This window comes from Apostichopus japonicus, chromosome 8 (genome assembly GCF_037975245.1).
Source record: "Apostichopus japonicus isolate 1M-3 chromosome 8, ASM3797524v1, whole genome shotgun sequence".
Classification (NCBI taxonomy): domain Eukaryota; kingdom Metazoa; phylum Echinodermata; class Holothuroidea; order Aspidochirotida; family Stichopodidae; genus Apostichopus; species Apostichopus japonicus.
The window spans coordinates 17,016,731-17,044,484 of record NC_092568.1 but is presented as its reverse complement, the minus strand read 5'-3'; the positions used below and the strand labels follow the sequence as shown (position 1 = coordinate 17,044,484).

At 37.9% G+C, this 27,754-nt stretch overlaps 3 protein-coding genes across 3 annotated transcripts in view; 2 read left to right on the top strand and 1 right to left on the bottom strand.

Annotated features, from left to right (window-relative positions):
• The first annotated feature begins 9,020 nt into the window (after nt 1–9,020).
• Nucleotides 9,021–10,072, top strand: LOC139971659 (uncharacterized). The gene is made up of 2 exons (XM_071978323.1): nt 9,021–9,120; nt 9,462–10,072. Exons 1-2 carry the CDS (start codon nt 9,042–9,044, stop codon nt 10,070–10,072), a joined length of 690 nt encoding a protein of 229 aa, XP_071834424.1. The 5' UTR covers nt 9,021–9,041.
• Nucleotides 10,073–12,247: 2,175 nt separating this feature from the next.
• Nucleotides 12,248–16,542, top strand: LOC139971461 (snaclec alboaggregin-A subunit beta'-like). The gene is made up of 3 exons (XM_071977951.1): nt 12,248–12,425; nt 14,555–14,702; nt 15,255–16,542. The coding sequence occupies exons 1-3, from the start codon at nt 12,325–12,327 to the stop codon at nt 15,519–15,521; spliced, it is 516 nt and encodes a 171-aa protein (XP_071834052.1). The 5' UTR covers nt 12,248–12,324; the 3' UTR covers nt 15,522–16,542.
• Nucleotides 16,543–18,446: 1,904 nt separating this feature from the next.
• LOC139970504 (uncharacterized) overlaps nt 18,447–27,754 on the bottom strand; it is a 49,732-nt gene continuing 40,424 nt past the window's right edge. The window contains exons 28-34 of the mRNA XM_071976267.1: nt 27,582–27,588; nt 26,825–26,902; nt 24,954–25,017; nt 24,418–24,513; nt 23,228–23,425; nt 21,439–21,489; nt 18,447–21,024 (exon numbers count right to left, since the gene is read on the bottom strand). Of these exons, the coding sequence (XP_071832368.1) occupies nt 20,854–21,024; nt 21,439–21,489; nt 23,228–23,425; nt 24,418–24,513; nt 24,954–25,017; nt 26,825–26,902; nt 27,582–27,588 (665 nt within the window). The 3' untranslated portion in view covers nt 18,447–20,853. The remainder of the gene's footprint in view (nt 21,025–21,438; nt 21,490–23,227; nt 23,426–24,417; nt 24,514–24,953; nt 25,018–26,824; nt 26,903–27,581; nt 27,589–27,754) is intronic.

The following is a 27,754-nucleotide window of genomic DNA, read 5'->3' as shown; positions in this document are numbered from 1 at the left end:
TTAACAACACGCAGAATTTTGCAGAGGATATGAACCACATGCTGTCGATATTATGCCTAACCCTATCAATAGAACCTACATTTATTGAATTAATGTGTGCATGACCCCCGACTCCTTTCTTGTCCTTCTCGTTTTCTCCCATAAGATGTAACAGGTTCCAGCATCGTTATTGGCTCCTATCGTGATCTCACCATGCAATCCAAAGTTTGATCACACATCGAGTATGGCTCAGTATGCAGGTGTGAACATTCGCCATTTCTTCCTACAAGCATCTGACCTCAAATGACCTCTGCACCCCCTACACAACAGGGTTAATATATGGGTCCACAAATATAGGCAAGTATGGTGCCTGCGGACCCTCACATTCTCACATTTCGTCAGCTCCTAACCTGTCAACCTCAGACCAAGGCAACATACTGCAGTACCCTCCCTTCTCACAACAGGTCCGGATTTTCGGCATTTCACAGGCATCCAATTTACGAGAGGTAAAAGACACACACAGACAGCAGACAAACACTCTCACCCATTTTTCGCAGCTCATTAATTTGAAGAAAATACGAATTACTGTGCTTCTTTGTCCTTATGAAAAACCAACTCAGATGATGGGAGTTGAATATAACAAAATATATATATATATTTTTACCAACCCAAATCTCAGATGGGGGGGCACTCGGGGGGCACTAGGTTTTCCATGGGGGCTTTAAGTCATGTTGCCAGATAATGGTACCGCTTGGAACCACATCGTGACAAGGTTTGCGTTGCTTTTACCAAACAGGGTAATACAAAAACATACCTGGATCTATCCACTAACAAGTAACGAATTGTCAACGAATTTAATTTTCAGTCTTCTATTTTTCTCACTTGGAACCCATGAAAGGGGTTTTCTTATATAATCGTTCCTGGTCCTACCGAGCCTGATGCCATTATACGGTGCATTTCAGGGACGTTAAGTTTTCTCGAAGAGGTCGAGTTTGGTTTTCCAGTTTGCGAAAAAACAATGCAAGCAATGTCTATTTTTCAGCAAATGGTAATAATGGATACAAATGAGCCTCACATACGTATCTCAAGTAAGAGGATATTAATGTCCATGTGCTTAATGTCTTTTCGTCGTTATATAGTCATCAATAATTGAATGCTTGATACGTGTTACCGAAAGCCGGTTAAACGCTGAACGACCACTGTGAATTCTGGACGGCTCACATAACGTAAACAACTTGTCGTACAGGTTCCAGTAGTATGAAAGCAAATGCACCACTTGCATGGCATTAATCTCTCTCTCTCTCTATTGTTATAAACTTGTTTCGAATAAGGAAGATGTGGTTCGTCAATGAGTATCGATAAAATCCATTAGTGTGTTACGTGCTGGACATAACGGGGACTACTTGGTATTCCAGTAATGGCAGTTTTCTTCATCTGTTCATTGTTCATCCGAATGTAGTCCATTGACTGTAAAACAAATAGAATAAAGAACAAGGAATCGGATAAAATTCTTCCGAGATCAAACTAGTTTTATCATGAGACGTGTACAACGAACAGATCGACCGAAGAGTTGAAGGCATCCCCGAAGATCATGTGTAGTATTTGTGCCCTTTCGGGGAGAATTGTGATACACAACTGACGATAATCACACAATGTCAGGCACAGTCTCGATGCAAGGGGATTGGGGTTGAGAGCGGATCGGACGTTCGGTGGTTTGGTTTTCGTGCCCAGGTTCTTTCCTGGGTGACTTTTCTTAAAAGTATCCCCGGTATTCAATCATGGAAGAATGATCGACAGATATATTTTGCTGTAACATTATAACTCAATTTAGTAATGAATAAGGCATAATTTTAGTTTTGATATGTTATAATAAAAAAAAACAGACAACTTTGAGTCCAATAATGTTTCTGTAGCTATTCCAGTATTTTTCAAGATAGGTTTCGTTAAAGTTACTTATTTCTGGAATATTCGTTTAGGCTTATACTTGATGGTGACGTCGGCTCCTCATTGTAGTTCTTATAGTTAATGTTAATCCGTTGGTTTTGATGTTAACCAGAATACGTTCGTTAAACTTCATATAAGCAACAGAGCACCCTTGGATGGCATTTAACACCATTTGTCCTTAATAAATTTGTAATAATTATAAACATGTCATTTGAGACCATATATTTGCATCTTAATTTTTCCCATTGAGTTTTGTAGTGCAACCGAGGAACTAGTCCGATGGGCTGTGTACTAAACTAAAAGGTCCAGTCATTATAACTAATGAACCTCAACTGTTTAAAGGGTCATTCCAAAAACAAACAAAAAATAAGTAATTGTGTTTTAGGAATACAATCCTAGCTAAACTGAGAGCAGTGGTTTTTAACGGTCCACGGCATATCAAAGTTAATTTTTTTCCTGAAGTTATCAAAAAATAATCCGGGTTATTTTTTCGTGAATCTCAAACAAAGTTCTTCAGAATCACTGTTTCCGAAACTACCTACTATCCGGTATGAGAATTTGCTACAACACTGTGGCTTAGAATGGGACAATATTGACACTTTTGCTTTCTTGCAAAAGTGATGTAGATTGAATTCTATGTTTGTTAAAATTTTATCTCATGGTCTTGCTGGCTTGTATGTCTCTGACACTGCAACGAATAAAATGCTTGCTTTGGTGAAGGTAGTGTAAATCTTTGCCAACATATTTATGTCAAACAATGAGTTTAATTAAGTTCCTGCAAACCCTTGTGACTGCATTACTGCTTGAATGTTTTGCTTGGCTTACCGCAAATGACCTATTACAATAAAATTCATTCCACCTTCAGAGTGACAAGAATAGAACGGCTTTTTAGTAATTCGATGGCGCTAGTTTGAAACAGGGTGTTTTTTAATATAAAATAATTATGGCTTTTAAAGGCATCCGTAGATTCACTTTTAGGAGAATAACGCCTCATCAGGCCACGTATTCAGTGGACGGTGGCTGCAAGCATGCCGGTCGCAGAGATGTCACCACCTCTGGCCAAAGGCAAGGATTCACGCACGCCACCTAGTACGCTTCTGGTCGAAGTTCACCGACCCTCTGCGCATCCTCCCGGGTTCTTTTGTGACAACAAGGGAGACATGGTACGGGATCCTAGGCCACAAAAAAGCACCATGCCACAACCTGAGGTATTATCGCCAGAGGTCTGTCTTGAACCCTAGCCACGATTTACACGACCGACAAGGAATGAGTCTTTCGTCACCCTGAATAGCATCGGCCACCACATCGGCTAGTAAATTATATGGTTGAATTAATATATCAAGACTCCATCGTCGACTGCTGAAAGAGAAAAAGAATTTTAATCGTGTATAATCGTTGATGGAGTCGAACTCAGTTCATCAGGTTACCAGTCCACTGTTCTACCCATTGAACCATTTGACGAGTTAACTTTCTACGAGCTTAAATTGGTATTGTTGGTTGGATACAATCTATTGGTAACAATGAACGGCACTGCCTTCAACGAAATCTCTATTCATCATGTTTTACTCTCATTAGAACAACGCATCTGGATATCTTTATTTACAAGAAGCTCACGCTTGTCTTTGTTTACATTGCAGCAAGCAGTAAGAATGTCGTTTCCTTCCAAGACGTAAATATACAATAGGCTTATAAGCCCTTACTACTATCGATGACTTCGAAGCAAGCAGTAAAAGAAAAACGGATTCCGTATAATCTTCTTATTCACAAAAGGTTGCTTAAGATTATGCTCGCAAGAGAGTTCTTGCTGTAAGTTGTGTCCTTTTACAACTATATTCTATATGCAGACGATCATGAACTGGAGAAAGCCTGAAATTTCAACAGACAAAACCTATTCACATTTTAGTACCGTTTTGAATGAGAGACAATGCTTATTAAGTCAAATATGTGAACTTCATGTGACTAATCTTATTGAGGGATCTGAATGGCTGGAAAGCACGGTTATTCGAAACCCGAAACAGGATTCATAGGGTTTTGAGTTTATGCAAGTAGATTTGGGAAACACGGGGACAGAGAAGCGAAATTTTTTCCCAAACAGGTTTGCAAGTGTGCGTAAATAGTAGTTCATGATTGGTCGGAAAAGTTACGTCATCACCACAGAAAACTTCACTTCGAGGTTCTGCATCCATTTGTTGCAACGAAGATATACCCGTTCAAAATTACCCGTAGCTTTTCGTACATATATTTAGATATGTTTGGAGTTGGTTTAGACATATTTAGCACACTAGTATTGTATGATCTACTTTGATCGAAGTTTTCTGTAAAGGCATTAATCGATAACATCGCACAGTGAAAGTTTCGTACAGGGTACATCACACATGCGCTGTATGCCTTTATGTATTATAACTCTGTACACAGTGCAGTGACGGAAATACTGTTTTGCGTATATTTACTCTAGACTCGCGTCGTGAAGTTGCTTTGAGTGTAGGCCTACCCATTCCACGAAACGAATTCTGATTTCAATAGAACGGCTCACGAATCGTGGATAACGTAAACACGAACCAAATAAAATGTAGCGTATGTATCATAAGTGAGGTTAACATATAATCCAAGCATTAAAAGTAAAGTTAGGGCGATTGAAGGGAAACCCCTTAACAAGACTCAATCAAGTGTCAGTGTGTAACCCAGTATATGTCTTCGAACTTCCAAGCGATGGCTATTATTTATGCTGACGTCACGAGCAATCTGATTGGCTGAAAACTCCGTAATTGCAAACCTGTTTGGGGTAAAAAAAATCGCGACCGGGAATTCGTCAACTACAAGACTTTGTTAAGTCCGCAGTGACCTGATGTGCTTATTGCTTATTGATGCTCTGAAACTGCGGCAGTTTGCGTGGATAGCCCCCCCCCCCTCCCCGCCCCCAAATGACTGTGTTCCACACATACATATAAGTGTGTATTTAGCTTAATACAATTATTAGAATCATCTTTATAAATATCAAATTTTGATCTATTATCAGCTTTCTTGATCACGTCGTTTAAAATTGTTGCATTTTGAAAGACTGAATGGTAATGAGGAAGGGACGGTGACGAGGACGAGGTTTGGATGTTTTTATAGCTTGTATATGTGCAATACAAGTCAACACTATGACAAGGTCGACTACATCAACAGCTATAATCACTGATGTGAAACAAAAGTTATAGAAGGCAATAGCATCTCTTTCATGGTCATAGCTACCCTCCCTTCACCGCCGCCCCTCATTCCCATACCATTTGCCGGTACGTTACTGAACCATGAACATTGTATATTATATCTCTATGACAATGAAATGTTCAATTGCATAAGTTTCCGATGAACAGAATAAAGATAAAGTTTCCTCCTTCTTCTGCTGATTTGAAAAGAGGTATTTGAATCGCCTCTCATAGAGTATAGGTTTAATAATGATTTGACTTGCGTCCAGAACTCTGCTTTCCTTTCACTTCATCACCTGACCAAATTTATTCATGCAACTTATTTAATCTTGAAAAAAAACATCATATTACAAAGTGTTCTTTGAGCTGTTGTAAGTCTGAATCAAAATGAAGGAATAAACTAATGAGAACATGTGAACTATAGAAACATTCTTTGCATTTCCTTTCAAGTCATTGGGCGATTAGAGATTACGTTGATCCAAGAATTATACTCCATGAAATGGGAGGAATGCTAAAAGGGAAATCATTCTTGTAAGAAATTCCAACTGAAAATAAACACTCTTTGCAATCATAAAAGAGCTTTACATGCTGCTTGATTCTTTCTATGGATTTAAAATTAACGACATTAGATCGAAAGAGAATGAATAATACAACCGTGGCCCACCTCTTTCCGATCTTTCAATTGCATGAACTGCGATTGGCAGAGGCTCGGGCGAAGTCTCCCTCCTCACTAGTAGGGGAATCTCCCCAGCAGGGATTCTTCCATTGTGCGAATGAGTGAGGGGTAAACTAATGTACGTAACCATGGTATTAGGAACTGGTATTACCATTGGGTAACAAGCAAATGTGTCACGCTCACTTCATACGTCAATATACTTATATATTTATATATACTAAACCTGACTTTAGCTAAAAGACCAAGACGGGTAATGGTTTACCCATTCAACAACTGTTTGAGTTACAACAGTGAGTAAGTAACTATATGAATAAGAGAGTTCTTATTCATATAATGTCCTTCCGTCTTTCCATCACGCTCCGTATGTCCTCTCTTCAAGATGATTGACTTAAAAACCTAGATTATTATTTTGACCAAAAATATAACCGCCGAAAAAAATTGATTAATCTAAATCGTGTCCCGAGATAAATTAGAACTAATATGCCATATTTATTCTATCTACATGCGTTTGCAAGATAAGAATAAGAAAGTATATTTAAAAAAAAAATGTTTATCTCATGAAACTTGGTTCCTTACTACATATTGTCTTTCCATGATCATGACAAAAACATTTTCCCCTCACGTATTTCTTGAAGAGCTATAGTCAAACAAGACACACAGAACCCCGTCATATTATAGGCCTATACAGAATTCACTTTACGACTACTACCATCCTATGTCATGCCTTATACTACTACATTGTGAAAGTACATACAACGAGTGCTCGATAAATATTTATGACGGCATTAATGTAAATATGATATTATGTATACTCTTATGATATGGAAATTTCTTCTGAGGACACGGTTCGACATAGGGCAGATATTTTTTCGACTATATAGATTGCTGCAAAGTATTAAGAGAACTGATTAAATTCAATCATTATGACGGGATCAGTAATCACAACTGACCCGAGGTCAAGTTCCCTTTCTTTCCATATCAGGGTTTGGGAATGTGGTGACGACATTGTGTCAAAGCTCAACGGTCACCCAAAAGAGCAGATTACAACATTATCTTGGTTTTCTCAAAAGTCTTGAAAACGATTGTGTAATCAGGTAAAAGAACTTGCTATGCAATGCATTGCAAACATGTTATCTGAGGTCATAATATATAGAAGTCTTATATTCTCGAATGAATTTTGTAATGCATCTGACTGGTGTGGCTACTCCCTGATCTGAATAACTGATCTAATAGTCTGCTCGATGGATTTAGTAGCCTAGCCACTTTATTCAAGAGCCTGAGAATTTTTTACGAGGGGCCAATTGTCAAAAAAATGAAACAAAAAATAGAGTCAAGGAAATAAAAACCTGGATTGAGAGTACTTTTGTCAAAGAGTGTTTACAACATAATCACATTAATACGTAGTATATCATCCATTAAATCATTACTTGGATATCGATGGTTTAAAATGTGTGGCAACGTTCTTTACAAGTCGGTGCGGTACAAGATATATCAAGCGTTGCACGTTACCATATCAGGATACGTTCATATGGCTGGAATAATAAATGATTAGTTTTGCTGGTCATTCATTCAAGTGCAACCCCATTCTCTGATTTGGGAGTATCGACTTTAGTTTAAATATACTTGTTCTGAAAATAACTATATTGGTATGATTGACAAGATAATAAGTTATAATAATAATAATAATATGTTGTCTTCTAAGTGTTTAACAAACGACAGACACGTCCCTCGGAGCTGAACAAGAAGAGTCAAACTCGTTCCTGGTCTGGAGAATGGAAAAATTAGTACCAACACATTGTCTTGCTATTAATGTGTTTGCTAAAGAAAGCTGCAGGAATATGAGAGGAACAACTCGGCATATAGGCGTATACAGCAACAGGGGAGAAGGCAACTCAGCATATTGGCCTATAAAAGAACAGGGAGGGACAACTCGGAATAAAGGCGTATACAGGAACAGGGGAATAGGCAACTCGGCATAATGCGATATACAGGAACAAGAGAGGGACAACTCAGCATATAGGGGTATACAGGAACAGGGGAGAAGGCAACTTGGCATATAGCGATTTACAGGAACAGGGGAATATGCGACTCGGCATATAGCGATATACAGTGACAAGCGATGGACAACTCGGCATATAGGCGTTTACAGGAACAGGGGAGGGACAAATCTGCATAAAGGCGTATACAGGAACAATGGAGGGACAACTAGCTTATAAGGGTATACAGAAACGGGGGAGGGACAACTTGGCATATAGGCGTATACAGGAACAGGGGAACAGGCAACTCGGCAAAATGCAATATACAGGAACAAGAGAGGGACAACTCAGCAAATAGGGGTATACAGAACAGGGGAGAAGGCAACTCGGCATATAGCGATAAACAGGAACAGGGGAATAGGCAACTCGGCGTATAGCGATATACAGGGACAAGCGAGGGACAACTCGGCATATGGGGAAAACAGGAACAGGGGAAAGTGTAACTCGGCCTATAGGTGTATACAGGAACAGGTAAGGAGGCAACTCGGCATAAAGGCGTATACAGGAACAAGGTAGGGACAACTCAACATATAAGGGTATACAGAAACGGGGGAAGGACAACTCGGCATTTAGGCGTATACAGGAACAGGGGAATATGCGACTCGGCATATAGCGATATACAGGGACAAGCGAGGGACAACTCGGCATATACGCGTAAACAGGAACAGGGGAGGGACATATATATTCAGCCAAATATTTTCCCATCGTTCCATTCCAACGATTCTGCTAGTTGGCAAAGATTTTTGATAAACAATAATTGCCCAAATGGCCGCAATGCGGCTAGTCCGCCACTGCCTTTCACCCTATACCAACCCCTTTCAACCTTCGCTCAGTGTATACCTAATTGATATCTTAAATAGGCCTCATACTATACATCGTGCCAAGTTTATTTATTGTTTATTAATTATACATAAACAATAAGACGTGTGTATACTTATGTACTTCACGTACATCATCAAAACAACGGACCAAGCCGAGGAAGACGTCTCTTAAAGAGGAGAGCGCGATTGTGCTAACGTGCGTTCGAAAAGTAGCGTCAGTGCGCGCACTCGGTCTCCTAAAAACGCTCGATTAGTAGTCAGCGGCTACATTGACGTCACAGTCATTGTGTCAAATGTTAAAACTTAAACAATCGTCAACAGCAATAGTGTTATATCAGTTGCTAGATAACTTTATCTTCATCAACACTTGCTTCGCTTTCGCTGCTATCTTATTACAATGCCTCTTGCCACTTTCAACTGCAAGTATCTTCTGATACTGTGCATGTTATTTGCTTTCATCTCGATTGACTCTTTTGGTAAGTATTTTCGCTTTAAATTTATATTCCTTCGCCGTTATTCCTCGACGAAGATTTAGCGTTGTTGTTAGTTAGGCGTTGCCAGTAGGATAGGGTATACGGGAGTTGGCCGCTGTGTTGATGTGTTGTATATGATGCAATGAGCGGTGGAAGAGGGTCAGCAATTATTTCATATAGTAGGCCTAAGCCAGTTGGCAAACTAGCTTAGATACAATGACGATGGATATGTTCTAGATCTACAAAACATATCCGTGGTTTTGTTTCATATTTGACTACCTTAAAGTTCGTTTTCTTTTATAAACTAATTTAATCTCAGTGTCCATTCTTTCCTTCACTTTCAGGTTCCTATGAACTCGAAGATGTTATGGATGAAAACTATTTCGTCACCAGTCCATGTATGTACTATGGCTACTGTGACGATGCTAACGAGTCTGACCAGTCCGAGGATCTGAAAGAACTCACTCCTACCTTGGATGGTCAAGAATCATTGAACCTTGACCTCGACGAGATCCAAGATGAATGGTCAACACTGGACATATTGTTCTTTGATTTTTATGACGTCATGACCTACTACCTTTACCACTTCTTTGAGCTGGTATCATCTTTCCTGATGTATGACGTCACTCCTGGTTACCACGATCGTGTCTGCGTACCTCTGTCTCATGGCGATGAATTCAACTATCTTCTGCCAGAGAATGGATTTTGCCAGCGCGATGACACCAACACAAGGGTCCGAGTAGACCCACAGCTGCCACCATTCACTTTCTCTTCCGATGATGATATATTTCATCTCCTCTGGATTGATGTCGCTAAACTTGCTCGTATCTTGGAAATAATGGACGACTACTATTTGATGCCAATCTTGAGAGTTTTAGTTGTGGTCTTGATTTTTCGTAGAAAGAAAATGATTGCATTTAATTCCAAGGGATTCTTCATCCACTACGCGAAATAAAAGAATCCATTGCTGTCTCTGTACACTGTTATCAAAGACTGCATATACTTTATTAGTATGCTAGACTTTTGTATATAATCAGTTCTTGTTGGTTACATCATCTTTACCAATTGGTATTCGAATATTATTTGTTTTAAATAAAAACAGAGATATAGTAATACCATAATTCAACCTCTTTCGATTATCTTTCCTTCTTTCTCAATTGTTAAACATTAACATGTAAACCATCTAAGCATTTCTGGGGGAGTGAAGCTCTAACTGGGACCAGCCTCCCGCACCCCCCCCCCCCTCCCCCCGGAGCAGTATCCGTTATGGTCCGCTTCGGATAGTACAGTAGTAGCTGTGTGATGAGCCTATTTTGGCTTTTAATAATGTCTTATAAGGCGTTCAAAATAAAAACATATTTTGATACTTGATGTTGATAAAGATATTTTGATGAAATTGAAGAACAGTCTGTCTATCAAGGTTGGCAACCAGGTTGTAACTTGTACGATCTTCCAGAAATAAATTCAATCTTAATTTACAGGCTACTCGCTTCTCCTACTGTATCAAATCTTTTTGGACACTGACTGGGGGATCAGAACATGGGTCAGATGGACCTGTAGAGTGTCATATTCAGCTAGACTATGTATTATATCATATCGTATTGTGTGTGATATGTCACATTTGCCGAGTATACTTGCCGCATGAAGAAAGTACGATTGGATATGTCTTTCCGTTTGTCCGCGACTAGTTCTTTACCATTGCAGCCCTTTCAGTCGTTCTATCCTTGCGTTATTTCTTCTAGATCTTTATAGCGAAAAGGATTTTCGCAATAATGTCTGTTAAATCTACATAATAGTGAAATATTAAAAAAGTCAGATTAACAATTTTTACTAAATTTCAGTCTTCTTTCGTAGACTATATTTTACGCAAAATACGTCGAATTGCACCATTTGACGTTTAGAATTTCAATATTTTTCGGAGGGGAGGGGGTCATGCCCCAGAGCCCCTAGATAAGCTCGCGCCCTGCGGCGCTTCATACGCTTCATGACTACCGGAATTAGTAATGGAAATGGTCCTTTTTGTCCGAAAATTGACCCCCCCCCATTGAAAATGCTGCATACGGGCCAGCCGCGGGTTGGGTGGAGGGGTGGAGGGGTGGACCGCCAAGCAAGTATCGGTAGACGTATAAATTGGAGGCGCGCAAGAAAACATCTGTAAAATGTAAGAACGAAGCAAGCGCGTAGATATAATATACATGTACCCTGTAATTATCAAACTTGGGCCTATATATTTGTAGCTAATATTACAGTGCCCCCCCCCCAATTGCCCCAGTGCCCCCCCACCAGCTGTCTCACCACTCAAAGAAAGAAAGGAGGTGGCCTCGACGGAACGCTTTAGCTGTGATCAAACCCCCATCTCTCCCCTCTCCCATTGACAATGATGTCCTATTCCTATTCCGCGTGCTAATATAGAGATCAGAAGAATGAGAAGAAGAAACAATTCATTCTGCAAAATACCGTAGTTATTTTCTTAGACGTCTCCTCACACTTCATTTTTTTTTTCTATAACGTATTTACCAGCAGCAGCATATATCAATTACAGCACAAGGGCGAATCCAGGATTTTTAAAAGAAGGGTGCGCGGGTAGGAGGTTATTGTAACGGGGCTGATTTATGCGTGTGTGGGGGGGGGGGGGTAGGGGGATTCTAAGGCTATAAGGGGAGTTGATATTGCTACACCATCACACACGAAAGCAAACTGGGAATTTAAAAAAAACTTTGACTTTCTCCTTAATATTTGCGATCCAAATTGACTAGTCAAGCTGCAAACAACCTGTAACAACGGGGCAGGGATGGAGCGTGGTAAAAAGTTACAACAATGGAAATGATAGCACCATTTTGTAGTAAGCCCGCTTACACCCCCCCCTTACAACACTATCAAGGGTGGGTGGGGGGGGGGAAGAGCAGACGCAATTCGCACTCTGGCTATGCAGGGCTGTTATCAACACTTACCAAAATCAACACTGCCAATCTGTTTGAGGATGTAGTTATGTTATCTTATGTAAAGGTTACATGTACTAAAGGGAAATATTGAGAAGCTGATTACGCAATCCTGTGCTAATTGCTTGACGACAGGAAGATGTCTGTTTCCTTACACTTATCTTAGTTCATTCACGGTAAAGTCCTCCATGACTTGTTTGCATTTCACAAGCGATTTTCACCTCGAAGACAACAGACGGTCCACCCATTTATTGCAGCTGAAATCAAGATGATTGCCAAAGTACTGCTAGTTATTTTTGCCGCATTGGTCGGTTCAAGTTTATCCATGTGCCCAACTACGTGGACACACTATGAAGGATATTGCTATCGGTAAGAATAAATTTGATATTTGCAATTGTTAAGTTTTGTGATTTTCTCTCAATCGTCACTTCACGAAAACTTATATAGGTCTATATACGGGCCCAATTTTGCATACATTGTTAATTTCTTGGTATACTGTTATAAAAAGTTTCCACTTAGCCAAAACAAACTTCGAACATATAAATTTGTATTAATTTTGTTTGTTGAATAACTGCTTCTAAAACAGGAAATTACAAACGGGAGACATGTAAGAATGTAGTTTAAGAGTGATCATATATTAACAGATACAAGGCGCGACTGTACTGGGATAGTTTTTGGAATCTTTTCAGTTTAGAAAGTCATTTCAGGTGGGAAAACCGTAGATTGCTCTTGGATAAAAATTAAAAAACCACCTTACTATAACCCGGCCAGTGGCGGCGGAACCGGGGGGGCTTGGGGGGGCTCAGCCCCCCCCCCCCCCCCAATGAAAAAGTTGAGGGGGCAAATGCATGATAAGCCCCCCCAATATTTACCAAGGCTCCGAAACGTGCATCTGCCCATTTTTCAATGCATACTTGTCGATCTGTCCGATGCACACGTATACTATATAGGTGTAATAATTTTAGTAATTGCTGGGGGACCCTCGGCCCGTCCCCTGGCTATAGACCACATTGTCACCCCAACCGCGTCTTCACGCCCCGTGAAAAGTGGAAGCAGTGAGTGTGAGTACCAGTAAGCGTAACACAACTTCGTCTTAGGCCAATGACTTGCCTCATTTCAGCCAGTTCTCCAACATCCCCTTACTTAGTGGCGGAGCGTCCATATATACAGTCAGGAGGCGGATCCCCCCCCCCCCCCCGACAGACTCAAATGGACTGCTGGCGCCCTTTTCAGCTTTTCAATATACTTTTTACTTATTCGCTATTATTGACTATTTTATTGCGCTCTCATATACCTATTGACATTTGTCATATTCTGTTGGTGTAATTTTCCGACAAAATGGCGACGACACCTATTTATTCTCCGTTTATCTGCAAATTAGCAAGGCCCGGAAAGGGTCATTTCCTGCAATCTAGGGAGTATCTTTACTCAAAATTTTTCTGTACGCTCCACGCCAACCTGTGGTGGCGCTCCGCTTAGATAGTGTCGAAAGCGCCCCTACAGACCATTCTTGCCCCCCCCCCCGACCAATACCCCTAGCTCCGCCACTGCCCTTACTACACTCAAAAACGTCTTTGCGAGTACACGAGTATAATAGCTACTCTCTTAAAACACCATCGAATATACAAATTACAATGTTTTTACAGACTTTTACGTGCAATCTGAGAAATTGCAGACTTGAGACCCATATTTTAGGGCTAGGTATTCGCAGCATAAAACACACGGGAAGTGCCATTTCCGGCCATCTGGGGGTTTGAAATAACCCAAAATTTTCTTGTACGCTCCGCGCCAACCGATGGTGGCGCTCCGCTTAGGTAGTCTCCACACATTAGCCCCCCCAATAATTTTTCCGTTCCGCCGCGCCTGAACCCGGCCACCGCCTTTATCCACTCGGCCAAAACACCGATATATATGACCATTAACGGCTAAAATTGCCGTAAAATGGTACCTTTGCCTTTAATAATATATTGGACTTTATCAGTGTAAATATGAGGGATTTTACAGGGTTTTTTTCTTTATAAAATGGGACACTGAATTTTTTTTAAGTCCAATTTTGGAAGATTTTTCACAAAACTGGGGGACACCCCGGTTCCGCCACCATTGTTAAATATTGCCCCAAATATGCTAGAAAGTCTATTTATGGTCACATATTCGTGCTCAAACTTCAACAAGCATTTTACCGTCATCAACCAAACATATATATCCTCCTCAGTTGCAATCCATATTCTCTATATAATATACCTGCAGGGATTTAACTGCAGCATTTACCGGAATATACACTTCTTAATGTCAGTGAAATCAATAGGGAGAGCCAACACCTCGGAAAGTACTTTGGAGAACATTGAGTAATATTTTATTAGCAAACTAAACCTAGGAGTAAATATGGGCGATCTTTAACTATTAAAGTTGTAAATAGAAACGAGAAGTTAAAAGCGAATAACATGCTTCTCCTCATAACCAATAATTCCATTTTTTCGTTCTCATTGTGAATGTTTCAGTTATTACGGTACACCATACCTCAACTGGATGAATGCAGAACAATTCTGTGTAAATGAAGGCTCTCATCTCGTCTCTATCCACAACCAACAAGAATACGATTTTGTCAAGTTAATCTGGAGGAGTATGCGCAATGAACATCATGTCATGGTAAGAAACGCATATCCCAGATAAGATGATATCGTTCATACGCAGGCGCAATGGACATATAAGAAAATGTGGGTTCCCTGTAATGCTGGATCAGATTATATACTACCGAACTGAAAGAATTGTCAAAACATTAATACATATCTACATACACATGTATATGTGGTGTCGTGACAGGGATCTCACTTACACATGTGTAATGAACAACAAGAAAGCACATCCTATAGACAGGTGTATGCTCAAGATCAATGCCGACTGGCATGCACGTAGGGGTCTGAGGTGCTCCTCCAGGCTAAAGTAAACGTTTAGACGTCAAATGGTTCATTTTGAGACATATTTAGACTATAAATTTGGTCTTTGGTCTAAACGCAAGATTGTTCTTATACATAGTCTTCAATGTTTGTTTGAAAAAAAACTTAGCCTTGATCATTGGTAACTTGTCACACCTACACACCAAAGTGCGCGCAATTCAACCAATCTCTTGGGGTGGTATGATATTTGTGTAAATTCAAGGTTTCCACTCTGGAATTATGTTTTTTTTTCTTCATTTCTTAGGACATTTATAACTTCAAACAAAAGGCATCCCAGAAACCTTTCCTGTACATCGGTCTGAATGACATCCTGACTAACGGCGTGTTCCATTGGACGGACAACACTCCTGTGGACTTCACTGATTGGATGCCTAACAACCCATCTCTCGACATTCCAGAGGAGGGAGTCATGATCTGGGATAGACCATCACGTAGAGGTATTTGGAACGATGTACCGGCTAACAGCAAAAAACTTAAGGGCGCCTTCATGTGCAAAAAAATCATGGAATAAATGACTGGATATGATGGACACCTCTCAGGTGGTTCGAAGGATAACCCTACGTTAAACTCTCGATTGCTTATGGGCGAATAACTCTCGAACTAAGAAAAAGCTCTCCGTCGGTTTTGACGGGATAACTCTTCGAACTTCCTCTCGAATGGTTATAACGGGATAAGTCTCCGGAAATCTCTCGAATAGTTACATCGGGATAACCCTCGGGATAACTCTCGGATGGTCCTACGAGGCAAATCTCGGATTGTTCGACATCAATAATTAAATATATATATATGGCAGCAAAACATGACCGAAGGGCGGATCAGGCATATATATATATATATATATATATATATATATATATATATATATATATATATATATATATATATAAATATATATGTATCCAGGGGGTAGGAAGCTTCCAAAAAGTGGGAGGGGGGGGCACAACATCAGAGGGGCACTTTCTCATTTCACAACCACCACTCGTTATGCTATTAACCGATACACACCGGCCATATCCCTTAAATATATGATACATTAGTTTGCTATCAATATTATTATGGTGCACGTGACTCTATTTAAAATTAACAAAGGCTTAAGATATCCAAAAGACAGTTCTTCATCAAAGGGGCACATTTTACTTGTCAGTAGGGAATATTTGCTATTTTGGAAAAAAGTGGGGGCATGTGCCCCCAGTGCCCCCCCCCCCCCCGGCTCCTACCCCCTGTATGTATATGGTTCAAGAGCCAATTGTTCAGTTGATATTCTCTTGAAATAGAATAGATTTTAATCGTTTGAAGTTGAAAGGTTAATCACTGTTTGTTTGTGTTTTGTTTCTGACATCTATTCTACATTTCTTCTTTGGGTTATGTTTTGTTCCTGTCTAGTTTGTCATTGAAACAATTGACATCAATACCGTAGTGACCGAAGCTCTAACACACATCTGGTAGTCGGCTCTTACAAGCTCTGACGAAGTTGATAAATATAGGCAAAGAAATGAAGGTTATCTGTTTTTACAAATGATTAAAATATTTGCAAACGGACTGACTTTGACTCATGTCTCTCGTAGTAAAGCTTTGTACCTTTGTGTATCAATTCAAGATATAAGATTAACTCACAGGGAACTCAATTATGTTGTTACCATTACTGAAAAGGACGTAAGCAAGGACTCCAATACCGACCCCCCTCCCCCTTCCATCCCACTGTCTGGCGTCATTACGGCTTAAAGCGATGTTTTCGGTCCTAGCTACAGCAGTTAAAGCTTACGGTGATATCTAACCACAGCGAGTGTGGTGTATACTACACGCTCCTAAATAAGATTGACTTTTCCATTGGAAGAAGTTTAAGGTAATTCATGGTAGAGTTACAAATAATAATACTAATAACATTTAAAGTACATCAACCAGGAGAACGTTTCTGTAGTTGGTACAAATTGGAAATATTTTACGTATTTAAAGAGAAGAAAAGAGAGGATAAAAAGATTGTTAACAAACTGCTAATCTACTGCAGAAAGTCTAGGTAGGTAGGCATATGAAAGTTAGAGGGCCTGACATTTCAATCCTAGCAGCAGGGGCCAATAGCGTATTCTACGCTGGGGTGGGGGGGGGGCCAAAATCACCCATAATAAAATCACCCCCTGCCTGACAGACAAAAATTGCAAAACTTCCTAGTTACAGTACCTAAATATATAACATCGAACAGTCGAACAGTCGAAAATCCATCATCATTGTTTCAAATGTTGCAAACTATAGCACCAAAACTTTGCATCGAAGCCCCCTCCATTTTAAATCAAATTCTCAAAGGAAAGTGGAACCTCTCCCCCTTAGACCACTCCGTTGGACGACTTATCATGTTAGCCTCCAACCCCACCCACCCACCCTCCGCCCATTACAAATAAGGTGGTTACGCCAAAGTTCGCCTCTGAAGAAGATTCTGCTAGGATCGAACCCTATGCCTCTCGCGTGAGAAGAAATAAGGAGGTAGATCACGACTTCCATGGTCATTGATGGCAAGAATACTGCCAGATATAGCACATAGTAATTTTCTACAAGAGAATGGTACCTCGTAAATAGCTTGAACAGGATTCGAAAGATTACGGTCAGTGGGTCATTGATTGTCCATGTTCATTTTGGGAAGGAATAGCGACGCTAAATGAAGTTTCCTGCTTGAATTTAACGTGTACGTCGTCATACAGTAGTTATTGGTCTAGTTTTAACATGACAAGTAATGCATAGGTCGTGTAGAATTGAATGGTCATAACAACATCTAGGTAAAACACTTCTTTTCGAGCGTAATCTATATAGGACAATGCATCTGCAATCGGAAGGGAGTCAGATTACCAGGTGTAGATCCAGTATTTTAATCATGGAAGGGGTGTAGGATCGATTAAGCCGACTCCCTTGTACGGGTTCAGTCGGGGGGGGGGGTGGGTCAGAAAAATGAACCTTTTAGACGTGAAATGGTGAATTCTTCTTAGGCGTACTTTGGCTACAAATAAGGTATATAAGTAGGTCTACACCTTAGGTTGCACTAACAGACTACTTCTTTTTTTGTGTAGTCGAAATGGTTCCTAGGGGCTTACACCCACGCGCCCGATTAATAAACGTCCAGTGCACTAGCGATCCTACTCAACAAACACATGCATGAGACTTCGGCGGGGTTCGACGAACCGTTTTAAAGTTTCAAGGATTTCTTCTTTCATGCGGGAGGGGACTGAATAGAAAGAAAAGTCTAGAAGGGAATACCAATCATCACCACCAGCCACCTTCATGTAGAACTGATGTCATTGATAGCCATCGATTTATGTAAACGGCTGATGGTAAAACTTTGAATGAACCGAATTAATCAATTAAAAATTAAGATAATGTTTGAAAGACAATGAAAAAAAAAGCGAGGGTAAGAACAGACGATTTAGTATTTACATATATTTTATTTCTTCAATTTCATTGTCATCTACTACGAATGCTTTCACCCTAACATCACATAACAATTGTCGGTCCCCCTGGGACCTTCGTCAGCAATACTTACTTAATAAAAGTACAAAATGTAACACAATGAAAGTATGACGCTGGATAAGTGTAAGTTGCATATATATATATAGATTTATATATATAGTACACACACACATATATATTTATAGCTCAGTTTGTTGGCCAGTGAAAGACAATTGTTGCATTTCTTTGCTCTTACATAACTAAACGAAATTACATATAATCCACAAAACTGAAGTAACTACACTAAAGTTTGGAGACTATGTAACAATGAGAACTCTATCCAGAGATACACAAAATAGGCCTTCACATTTACAGAACATTAGTTAAAACAATGGACTCATCCCTAGCTAAACAACCTCATGAAACATGTATAAATTTGCAAATTTATACAAAACAAAATTTAAATAAAAAAAAAGAAGGAAAAGGAAAAGGGCAAAAGAGAAACAGAGAGAGAGGTACATAATAGTAAGATGCACCCTCTATGTTAGAATATACAATCAAGACCTCTGAAGCAATATCTTCACAGTCTGTGATAAATTTCCAGGTCTTATTGCTTCTAAGGTGTAAAACAATGAGCATGAAAACCACTGCATGTCAACTAAAAACATCTGGCAATAATAGTATATGTCCAGAGGTAGATTTGTACTTGACCAAAACGGTCCAATCCTGGCGAACATTGGTCCTTAATTCTTTACAATCATTTGTTTGAAATATTTTCAGTTTACATTTGCAATGTTAAGGGAATGAAACAGTAGTGAAGTCATAGCTGAACACAAAAAACGGAATGGACAAAATATGAATTGTTGTCTTTTTACGCTTTTAATCGCCCCCCTCCCCCTCCCCCCAAAAAGACAAAAAGGTTAGACAAGTTAAAATACGACACAAAGGATAAATATTTTACTTTCTATTTGGACTATTACCCTAAAACCTCCAAAAGTCTCAGTAATTTTGTTTTCTCCTCAAAAGTTTGAAATCATTTTGATGGATAAAACTGGCAAACGTCTAGCAATGTTAGCTGGCTAAAATTTGGTTAGGATACAGATGATCATTAAAACTTACATTTAAAATCTTACAACTTAATACCTTGGAAAATGGTTTTCTCACTTAAAAACTTCCAAAACTCTCAAAAGTTTTCATTCTCGATACTGTCTGGAATAGAAACTTTCACAAAACATAAAAAATAAAAATAACTGTAAATAATGGGTAAATCAATTTGCCAATATTTTGTACTGTATTATATCAACTAATATTGATCAAAAGACTCTTTATTAACAACAATTAAACTTTCTTTTGAGTTAATGATTAAAATACCTCTGAGTTTAGCCATTTCAAATTCTTTATATACTATCATATTTTTTTAGTATAAGTCATAAAAATGTAACATAGAAATTGCACTTACGTTAAAAAAAAAGTATATATATAATAACTAGAAGACTATTTCATAATTTCTGACTCTAGTTATTTATTCATAAATTTCTCTTTTATTACAATTATTACAGAAATACACTAAAAAAATGCCACAACAGAGAGCAGAGCAATGTCCATAACTTGAGTTTCACATCAAACTCTGACATGACGTTGTGTTGGGTACCTCGCAACTTTTTTTTTCCAAATACTTCTCTAATAAACACTACCAGAAATTGTTACCACAGACATATTAACTAATGTAAAAGGCTACATTTATAAAGAAACATGCTGTAATGATAATTTCAGTTGCCATGACAATCAACAACTTCTGGCATGATAGTCAGACAAGAGTCAGAGTGTGATATAAGAAGACGATTGACGAAGATCTGCTCAGATGATGAAACCGATAGGAAATTGTTAAAAATGATCAAATATTCCTTCATTTTTCTTACATAACTTTCTCACCACTGTAGCAGTTGGCGGGATTATTCACTGCTGAAAAGAAACCTTACAATGCCCTACCAAAAAAAAAAAATAAAAAAAAACAAAGGATGTTTGAAGCTTCTATTTACCTTTTGAACAACCTGCAATCAGAGTTTAAAAGTTTGAGTCGTATTTTTGCAGTATTTGGACAATTTTCTTTCTTATTGCTTCTGAGGTAGCTGTAGAACATCTGTCCCTGTCCGTCTGAACCAAACAATTGTAATTTTATGAATCAGAAATAAGTCCATTTGTGAGGTTAAGAAAGTCCAAAATCAGCAGCAATTATTCCATTGTAGTGAAAACTTGTTTGGTACTAAGTAGCTTGTGACCCTTCCATAAATGGGTAACAAGGAGGCCATATATTGAAAAGTCATGAAAAGTTATTCAGAATTAAAATTCTTTATTTATTTGTTTTTGTCCTACTGCGTTTGCAGATTGGCAGCATCCGGATATTCCGATGGACTTCAGATTCCATCGAGTCCCTTCTGTCTCAGTCTCCCTGGACAGGTCATGACCGAATGAGGGATGTTAAAGACCACAGGGCTTTCTTCTGCCTCTTCCTGGGTCTCACCTGCCTTCGAATTATCCCAAACGGCGGTTGGAGGAATGTCCTCTGATGATTCGCTCCCTCTCGACTGTAAAATGATAACGATAATGATAAATTGATAATATTCATAATCGTGATGATGAGTATAAATCGGTGCAACGGAACAATAACAGGAGGAGATGTTGAGAAACATTCCAAAGAAAGAAAATACCTACCGAATCCATGATGAATAGCTTGACAGAGAGAAGACAAGATTATGCGCATAACAAATCAAACATTTACATAACAAAACAATACTCTACTACCTTCAAACATGTTAAACATTGTAGCTCATGTGATTTCACTATCTGATGTCACTCTGCAAGCCTTTTCTTCCTCCTTTCTGACTATTACCTTTTCCATTTTAGTCTTTTTAGATATTTGAATATGTTTAGAGAAATATGAGAAATGGGGGTTAAAGTCATAAACAAACATCTTCAAATCCAGGGAAGAAAAAATTTACCCTGAAGAGCCGCCTTCTCTGTGATGAACCTCTTGTTTGTGGCTTTGCTTTCTGAAAATTAAAAAATTAAGGTATAACCTATCATACAGAAAGTGTCTCAACATAAACATAGGTTCAAACCTCCAGCAGTGGTCGGCTAGTCTTATAGATGCAATTTCAAAAAACCAGACAAACAGGAAGGGGTTCAGGATACCAGGATATCAAGTTTATTAGCATAGATTTTATCTGCAGTAACAAAGTACTTCAAAATTCCATTTTTGGAGTCATGCTTTATCAAGTCTCAATGCAGCTGATTGCCAAAGTGGTATGGAGGGTGTTTGACAAGACTAATTTCTTTTCAACTATTTCAGGAATATAAGTTTAGTTTTTTATGGCTAGACTGCATCTGTCTAGTTATATTCACTCACAAAATGATATCATTAATAGCAATATCCAGTCCTGACAAATTGGTCTGTCTATGAGTAACTTTTATTTATAAAAAATTCAGTCAGATTCAAAGTTTCATGACATTCACAGTATTGGCCATACTCATAGAATTATTCGCATTCACAGAAACAGTCATACTAGCAATAGTATCATAGTAAGTACTATTCTTACTCATTTAATGATATTTATAGCATTAGTGATATTAAATAAATTCACAGGATTGGCTATACTCATAGTATAAGTCACATTCACAGAAACAGTTATACTAGCAATAGTATCACAGTAAGTACTATTCATACTCACTTAATGATATTGATAGCATTTGTGATAATACTGGTATTAAACACATTCACAGTATTGGTAATACTCATAGCATAAGTCACATTCACAGAAACAGTCATACTAGCAACAGTTATTACAGTACTTTTCATACTCACTTAATAATATTTATAGCATTACTGATAATAGTGATATTAAATACATTCACAGTATTGGTCATACTCATAGCATAAGTCACATTCACAGAAACAGTCATACTAGCAATAGTATCACAGTACTATTCATACTCACTGAATGATATTGATAGCATTAGTCATAAGAGTGCCAATATCGAACACATTCACAATAATAGTCACACTCATAGTTTAAATCACAATCCATTCCAAACGAGGGGCACTTTATTTAAGAAACTTTCACAATTTTTTTTTTAACACAATCAGGAATTTTAGACCAATCCTATGCCCTGTTTAAAAGGAACTGTTATGATATACAAAGCCGCATTTTCACAACATATATCACAAAAAGACAATTGCAATGTCATTAAATACCAATTTGAAATGTGATATTTGCTCTCACAGAGAGAGAATGCATGCACAGATAAGAAACATACATCTTCCCCTTTGTTCCATAAATGCTTCCTTGAATAACACTTCAACTTTATAATAACTTCAACTTTATAATACTCCTTTAAAGGGTGTGAAGACTCGCGCAAAAAGAAACGTCTAATGCCGGTTATTTGACCTAGTTTCCAATGAGGTGTAACAGAAGTGTTAAACACCACCATCGATCCCAGAAAATACACACACAGCTTGCTACCGTCGGTAATTAGACACTAGTGTACAGTCAGTATATACAGCTGCAGCCAATACCCACAGCACAGTATACAAACGATATAGCGATGGACATCTCAGGTCCAGCTAAAGATAACAATTAAGGTATCATGTTTCATTACTGTCTGCATTTTGTAGCGACACGAACAAAACGTCACTTGCAAGCAACAGAAAGTTAACTTTTTCAGATAGCTGCACACATTATGGGGCGAGTCTTCAATGCCTTTAAACAAGCTCACAAGAATTAATCTTACCCTGCAATAGAGTCGAAGTCCCATGATTATCACCACGAGAATAAGGAAAGAGATGATCCCGAAACAGAGGAAGACAATAACAATGCTTGAAACCTCGCCATCATCGTTAGGCATTTTGACAACCGTTTCTGAGAAACTCTCTGACTTTGCTGGTATCAAGAACCCATCAAAGGCTATATGCAAAGATCCAGACATGACCTGAGAGCAGAGGACAAAATGATAAATTAAGCTTGAATTATTGTTAATGTTAGAAGCACAAATGATTTTTACCAAGTAATTTTATTATGATGTGTGATGGAGTGTTAGCTCAGTGGTTAACGCCGGTGCCTTCCAATCATAAGGTCCCAAGTTCGAGTCACTCCAAGATTAATGTATGTCGTCCAGTTACAGAGTTGTTGACAATTGACAATTTATAATCATGGACGTTAAATATGAATGTAAGAGACTGACTTCCGTCAGCTTGCGACTTTGATAAGGCAATGAGGCTTCTTCGCGAGTTCCTGCTTGCAGGAGGATCTAAAATACATACATACATACACGCATACATACACGCATACATACACGCATACATACATACATACATACAAATGTGCTATGGTACTCACGTGTATACTTGAAAGGTATCTTCATTTTTTTTGTATTATAATCTACTTTCCTAGTTGTTGTACTGAATATAAAGACTAGCTTTGATCATTGGGTAATTTTACACTCCATTCTCTAGCCCTTTGAATTTTGACCAGTAACACTTGCAAAACAAACTTGCCAACAGGGATCAGGGACACAATAGAGATACAAACATAGAGCAAAGCAAAATATCTGTTATTCAAGTCACTTTTTCAAAGGGAACTTTAATTTTTGGCCGCAAATTCCTTTGGCTTATATGCCTGTGAAAGGTCTGCATTGATCATTTCCTCATGCGTAGACCAAATTGATATGAGAGACTGAATCTATTTCATACTTAAAAAAAAATTAAAACGTTCTCTTTTTTTTGTTTCACAGCCGTGTACAGAACAATGAAGTATCTAATATCGAATCTAAATATCGAACAGCAGGTTCCAAAAAGATTCATGGAGATACTTTTTCTTACAGTGTAACCCAAAAACTGGAATATATTTTCAATGACAAACAATAATTATGGAATATAATACAACAATAGGACAATACAGCTGGCTTGTTTGGGATGAGTTTACCTTGTGTTCAATTTGGCTGGCAACATATTGTATATCTTGATCTGTTCCTATGGATTCGTATAGAGTAATGTTTACCACAATGCTTCCTTCTGAGAGCTAGAAAGATTTCGTAGAAAGCAGAACAAAGGAATGAAATTTTAAGACGATGACACCATGCAGAAAAGGCAAAGACACAAAGTAAAATACAGTATACCATTTCTCCACCCTCCAGTAGGGTACTCCTGTTATATACATATATATATAAATATATATATATATATATATATATATATATATATATATATATATATATATATATACATATATATACATATACATATACATATATATATATATGTATATATATATATATGTATATATATATATATATAAATTATATATATATATATATATATATATATATATATATATATATATATATATATATTATGTAACAAAAGATTTGTAAAATATGCTATAAATGTCTCAAATATACATATTAAGATCCATCACTATATGCAATGATACAAACAAATTTTCTATAAAAATTCACTCACTGATATCTCTAGCAGCTGGTTTTGCTGTAGGTCATAGCGAGCTTCTAAATGAGCTGTAATAACTCTGGAAACAAAGACAAGAAGAGGTTTTAGGTTAGCTAAAGTGAATCCCAAAGGATTAAGGAACCAAAAGAAACTCATTTAATAGCCTATCCATGAGATGATTGTGGAGCCTTCTGCTTTAGGTGAGTATTCAGAGAATGACAAGACGGTCATTAATTACAGCACCCGTTCCTGGGCAATCCACGTCCAACAGATGTGATTGTTTCTTAGCACCCATTTGACAACTTTCTTCAATACTTAGGAAGGTTCATTTATCATCACTGCAGTACAGCCATGGTGAACAAAAACTCCATTTGCTCATTTGCAAATCAGAAGAACAGCAGACACTTTGAAATAGGTCAAGAAAATCTGGCTCCTTGCGAGGAGTATTGAACTGTGAACCTAAATGTAGTGGGGCTGAAACTCGAACCACTACACACCGATCAAACTAGAACCCGCCCCAACTTTCTTCCTTTGTTGTTATATTAAAAGATTGCTATAGTAGCAATTAATAAACAATATACTCAATAAATTTCTGTCCAACTTGTTTACAAGTTATTTTAAAATTTACTCCCATTGCATCAAAAGACAAATTTGAATTTCTTTCTTTTCTTTCATTCAGTTAAGCTACTGAGCTGTATTATTTTTGCAACTAAAATATGACATTAAACAATATATTTAGAGTCAAGAAAATATTGGATATAATATGAGTAAAGAGTGGGTACAGAGAGGGCAAAAGGGTAGGGGGTGGGGAAGGGGGAGGGTAGGAGAGGAGCAGTATTGATTTATTCAAACTTTCTCAGCTGCTATTTGATTCGAACGGCTAGCTTTGAGTCTTTTGGACTTTTATGTTACATGACATTTGCAGTTATGAAGAATACGTACGAACTTCACAAATCTTCTCACAAGATTAATCAAACGTTTCATTGATTGATCAAGCAAGGTGTACGACCAAAGTATCAACAAAACTATTACACAAATTAAAGCTAACCAAAATACTATTAACAGATACATGGCTGCTATGGCTATGGCAATGAAAGCAACTAAAGCAGTGTATGGTGAAGTTACTTATAGACATTTGCTCACAAAATTATCAAACAAGATGAAAAATCAAGCAGATAAATCGATAATGCTGCACTGAATTTAACAGACTCAGACCAGTAAAAAGCCAAAGATTGAAAGACAGATATAAGGTAGCATTTAACATTTTTCTGTTTCATCCACCAAGAGCACACTACAACAGTAATTAGTTAATTGGGTGAAACGATCAACGACTCTACAATTAATTGATCAATGAATCAACACCCTGTTAATTAGTAGCGGCCAAGCTACTGTTTGACCACATTAACCACTTTAGTTGAACTATGTAAATGGTACATAACTTGATCAGAATCGTGAAAAAGTTACAACCCTCTGAACGAGTCCAAACACAATGCAAACGACAGCTGTAAAACACATGGGCAACCAACAGACTGAGGAAACACCTAGTAAGTTATCACATTGAATCAGCATCGCATCTGTTACTAGCTATATATACCATTATCAGACATATATACATCCTCTCACCCACACAGACGGGCAGACAAAACCACTTCTCCTACACAGCATCTCCTGTTTATTTGTATCTGCCTTTGTCAGATGACATTTACAAATCTGGAAAGTGATAGGTCAGAGTCACACTATTTCCTATTGCCAAATATTAGATAAGGGCACAGGTTTTGTTTCATCTAATCTTCTTTGTCAGTACCCCTGATTAGTAGCTCCCTGTAATAGGTGGTCAAAGGTCATTCCAATGTGTTACATAATGATCAAACTGAAAAATCAATTACCTTATCAGTTGATCTTGTCGGTCTGATATCAGAGAAAACGGATAATCCAGATGGAAGCTGACATATAACTGTAGAGGTCTGTGGAAGCCAATGAATTAAATGATAGAAATAAGAACCAATCTTACAAGATGGACAACAACAACAAACTTGGCATTTGACCACAGTCATGAATGCAAAACAATTCTTATCATTATTCTCGATTGTGCTAAGATTGTATTGATAATGCAGTTTCTGCCCACTGAAAATTTCATATATCTAATTTTACTTTTAAAGTAGCTAAATTATTAAGGAATAATTTGATTACAATACAAAACTCTTATTCTTGCACACCAGTAGAGTTTGAACAAGCATGACATAAGTAAATAAACTATCCAAGGGTAAGATGCATGGTAAGCTTTCAAGATTTTCACAGAGGAAAAACAAACAAAACAAAAAAGCAGTGATACTACAAAAAACAAAAACTACAAAAAATCATAAATAGAAACATACAATAATTTTCAATAAAGTTCTCTGAAACAAGAACTCAGTATTAAGAACTTCATGCTAAGTTAATCACATGTTGTTATTTGTTTGTTGCTTCCATGTAAATCCTGCTTATCATTGGGTATATTTGGTGCCAGGATTTAAGCTGACATGTGCAGTGTGACTTAAAGGAACATTCCAGATCAAGTTTTCAGAGAAATGTAGACAATCATCTAAAGTTATATAAACAAATTAGTTAGAAAACAAGAATACAAGAAAAAAGAAGATAACTTACAAATCATCTGTAGAGTGGAAATATAAGGAAAAGAATGAAAGAAGGGAAAATTCATGAACAGCTGATCAATACAACACAAGTTCAAATAATATATTTGCATAACGCATTTTTAGGTATACTGCCTAAAATTTCCTTTCATAGAAAAATATTTTTTATTTTTTATATTTTTTTTT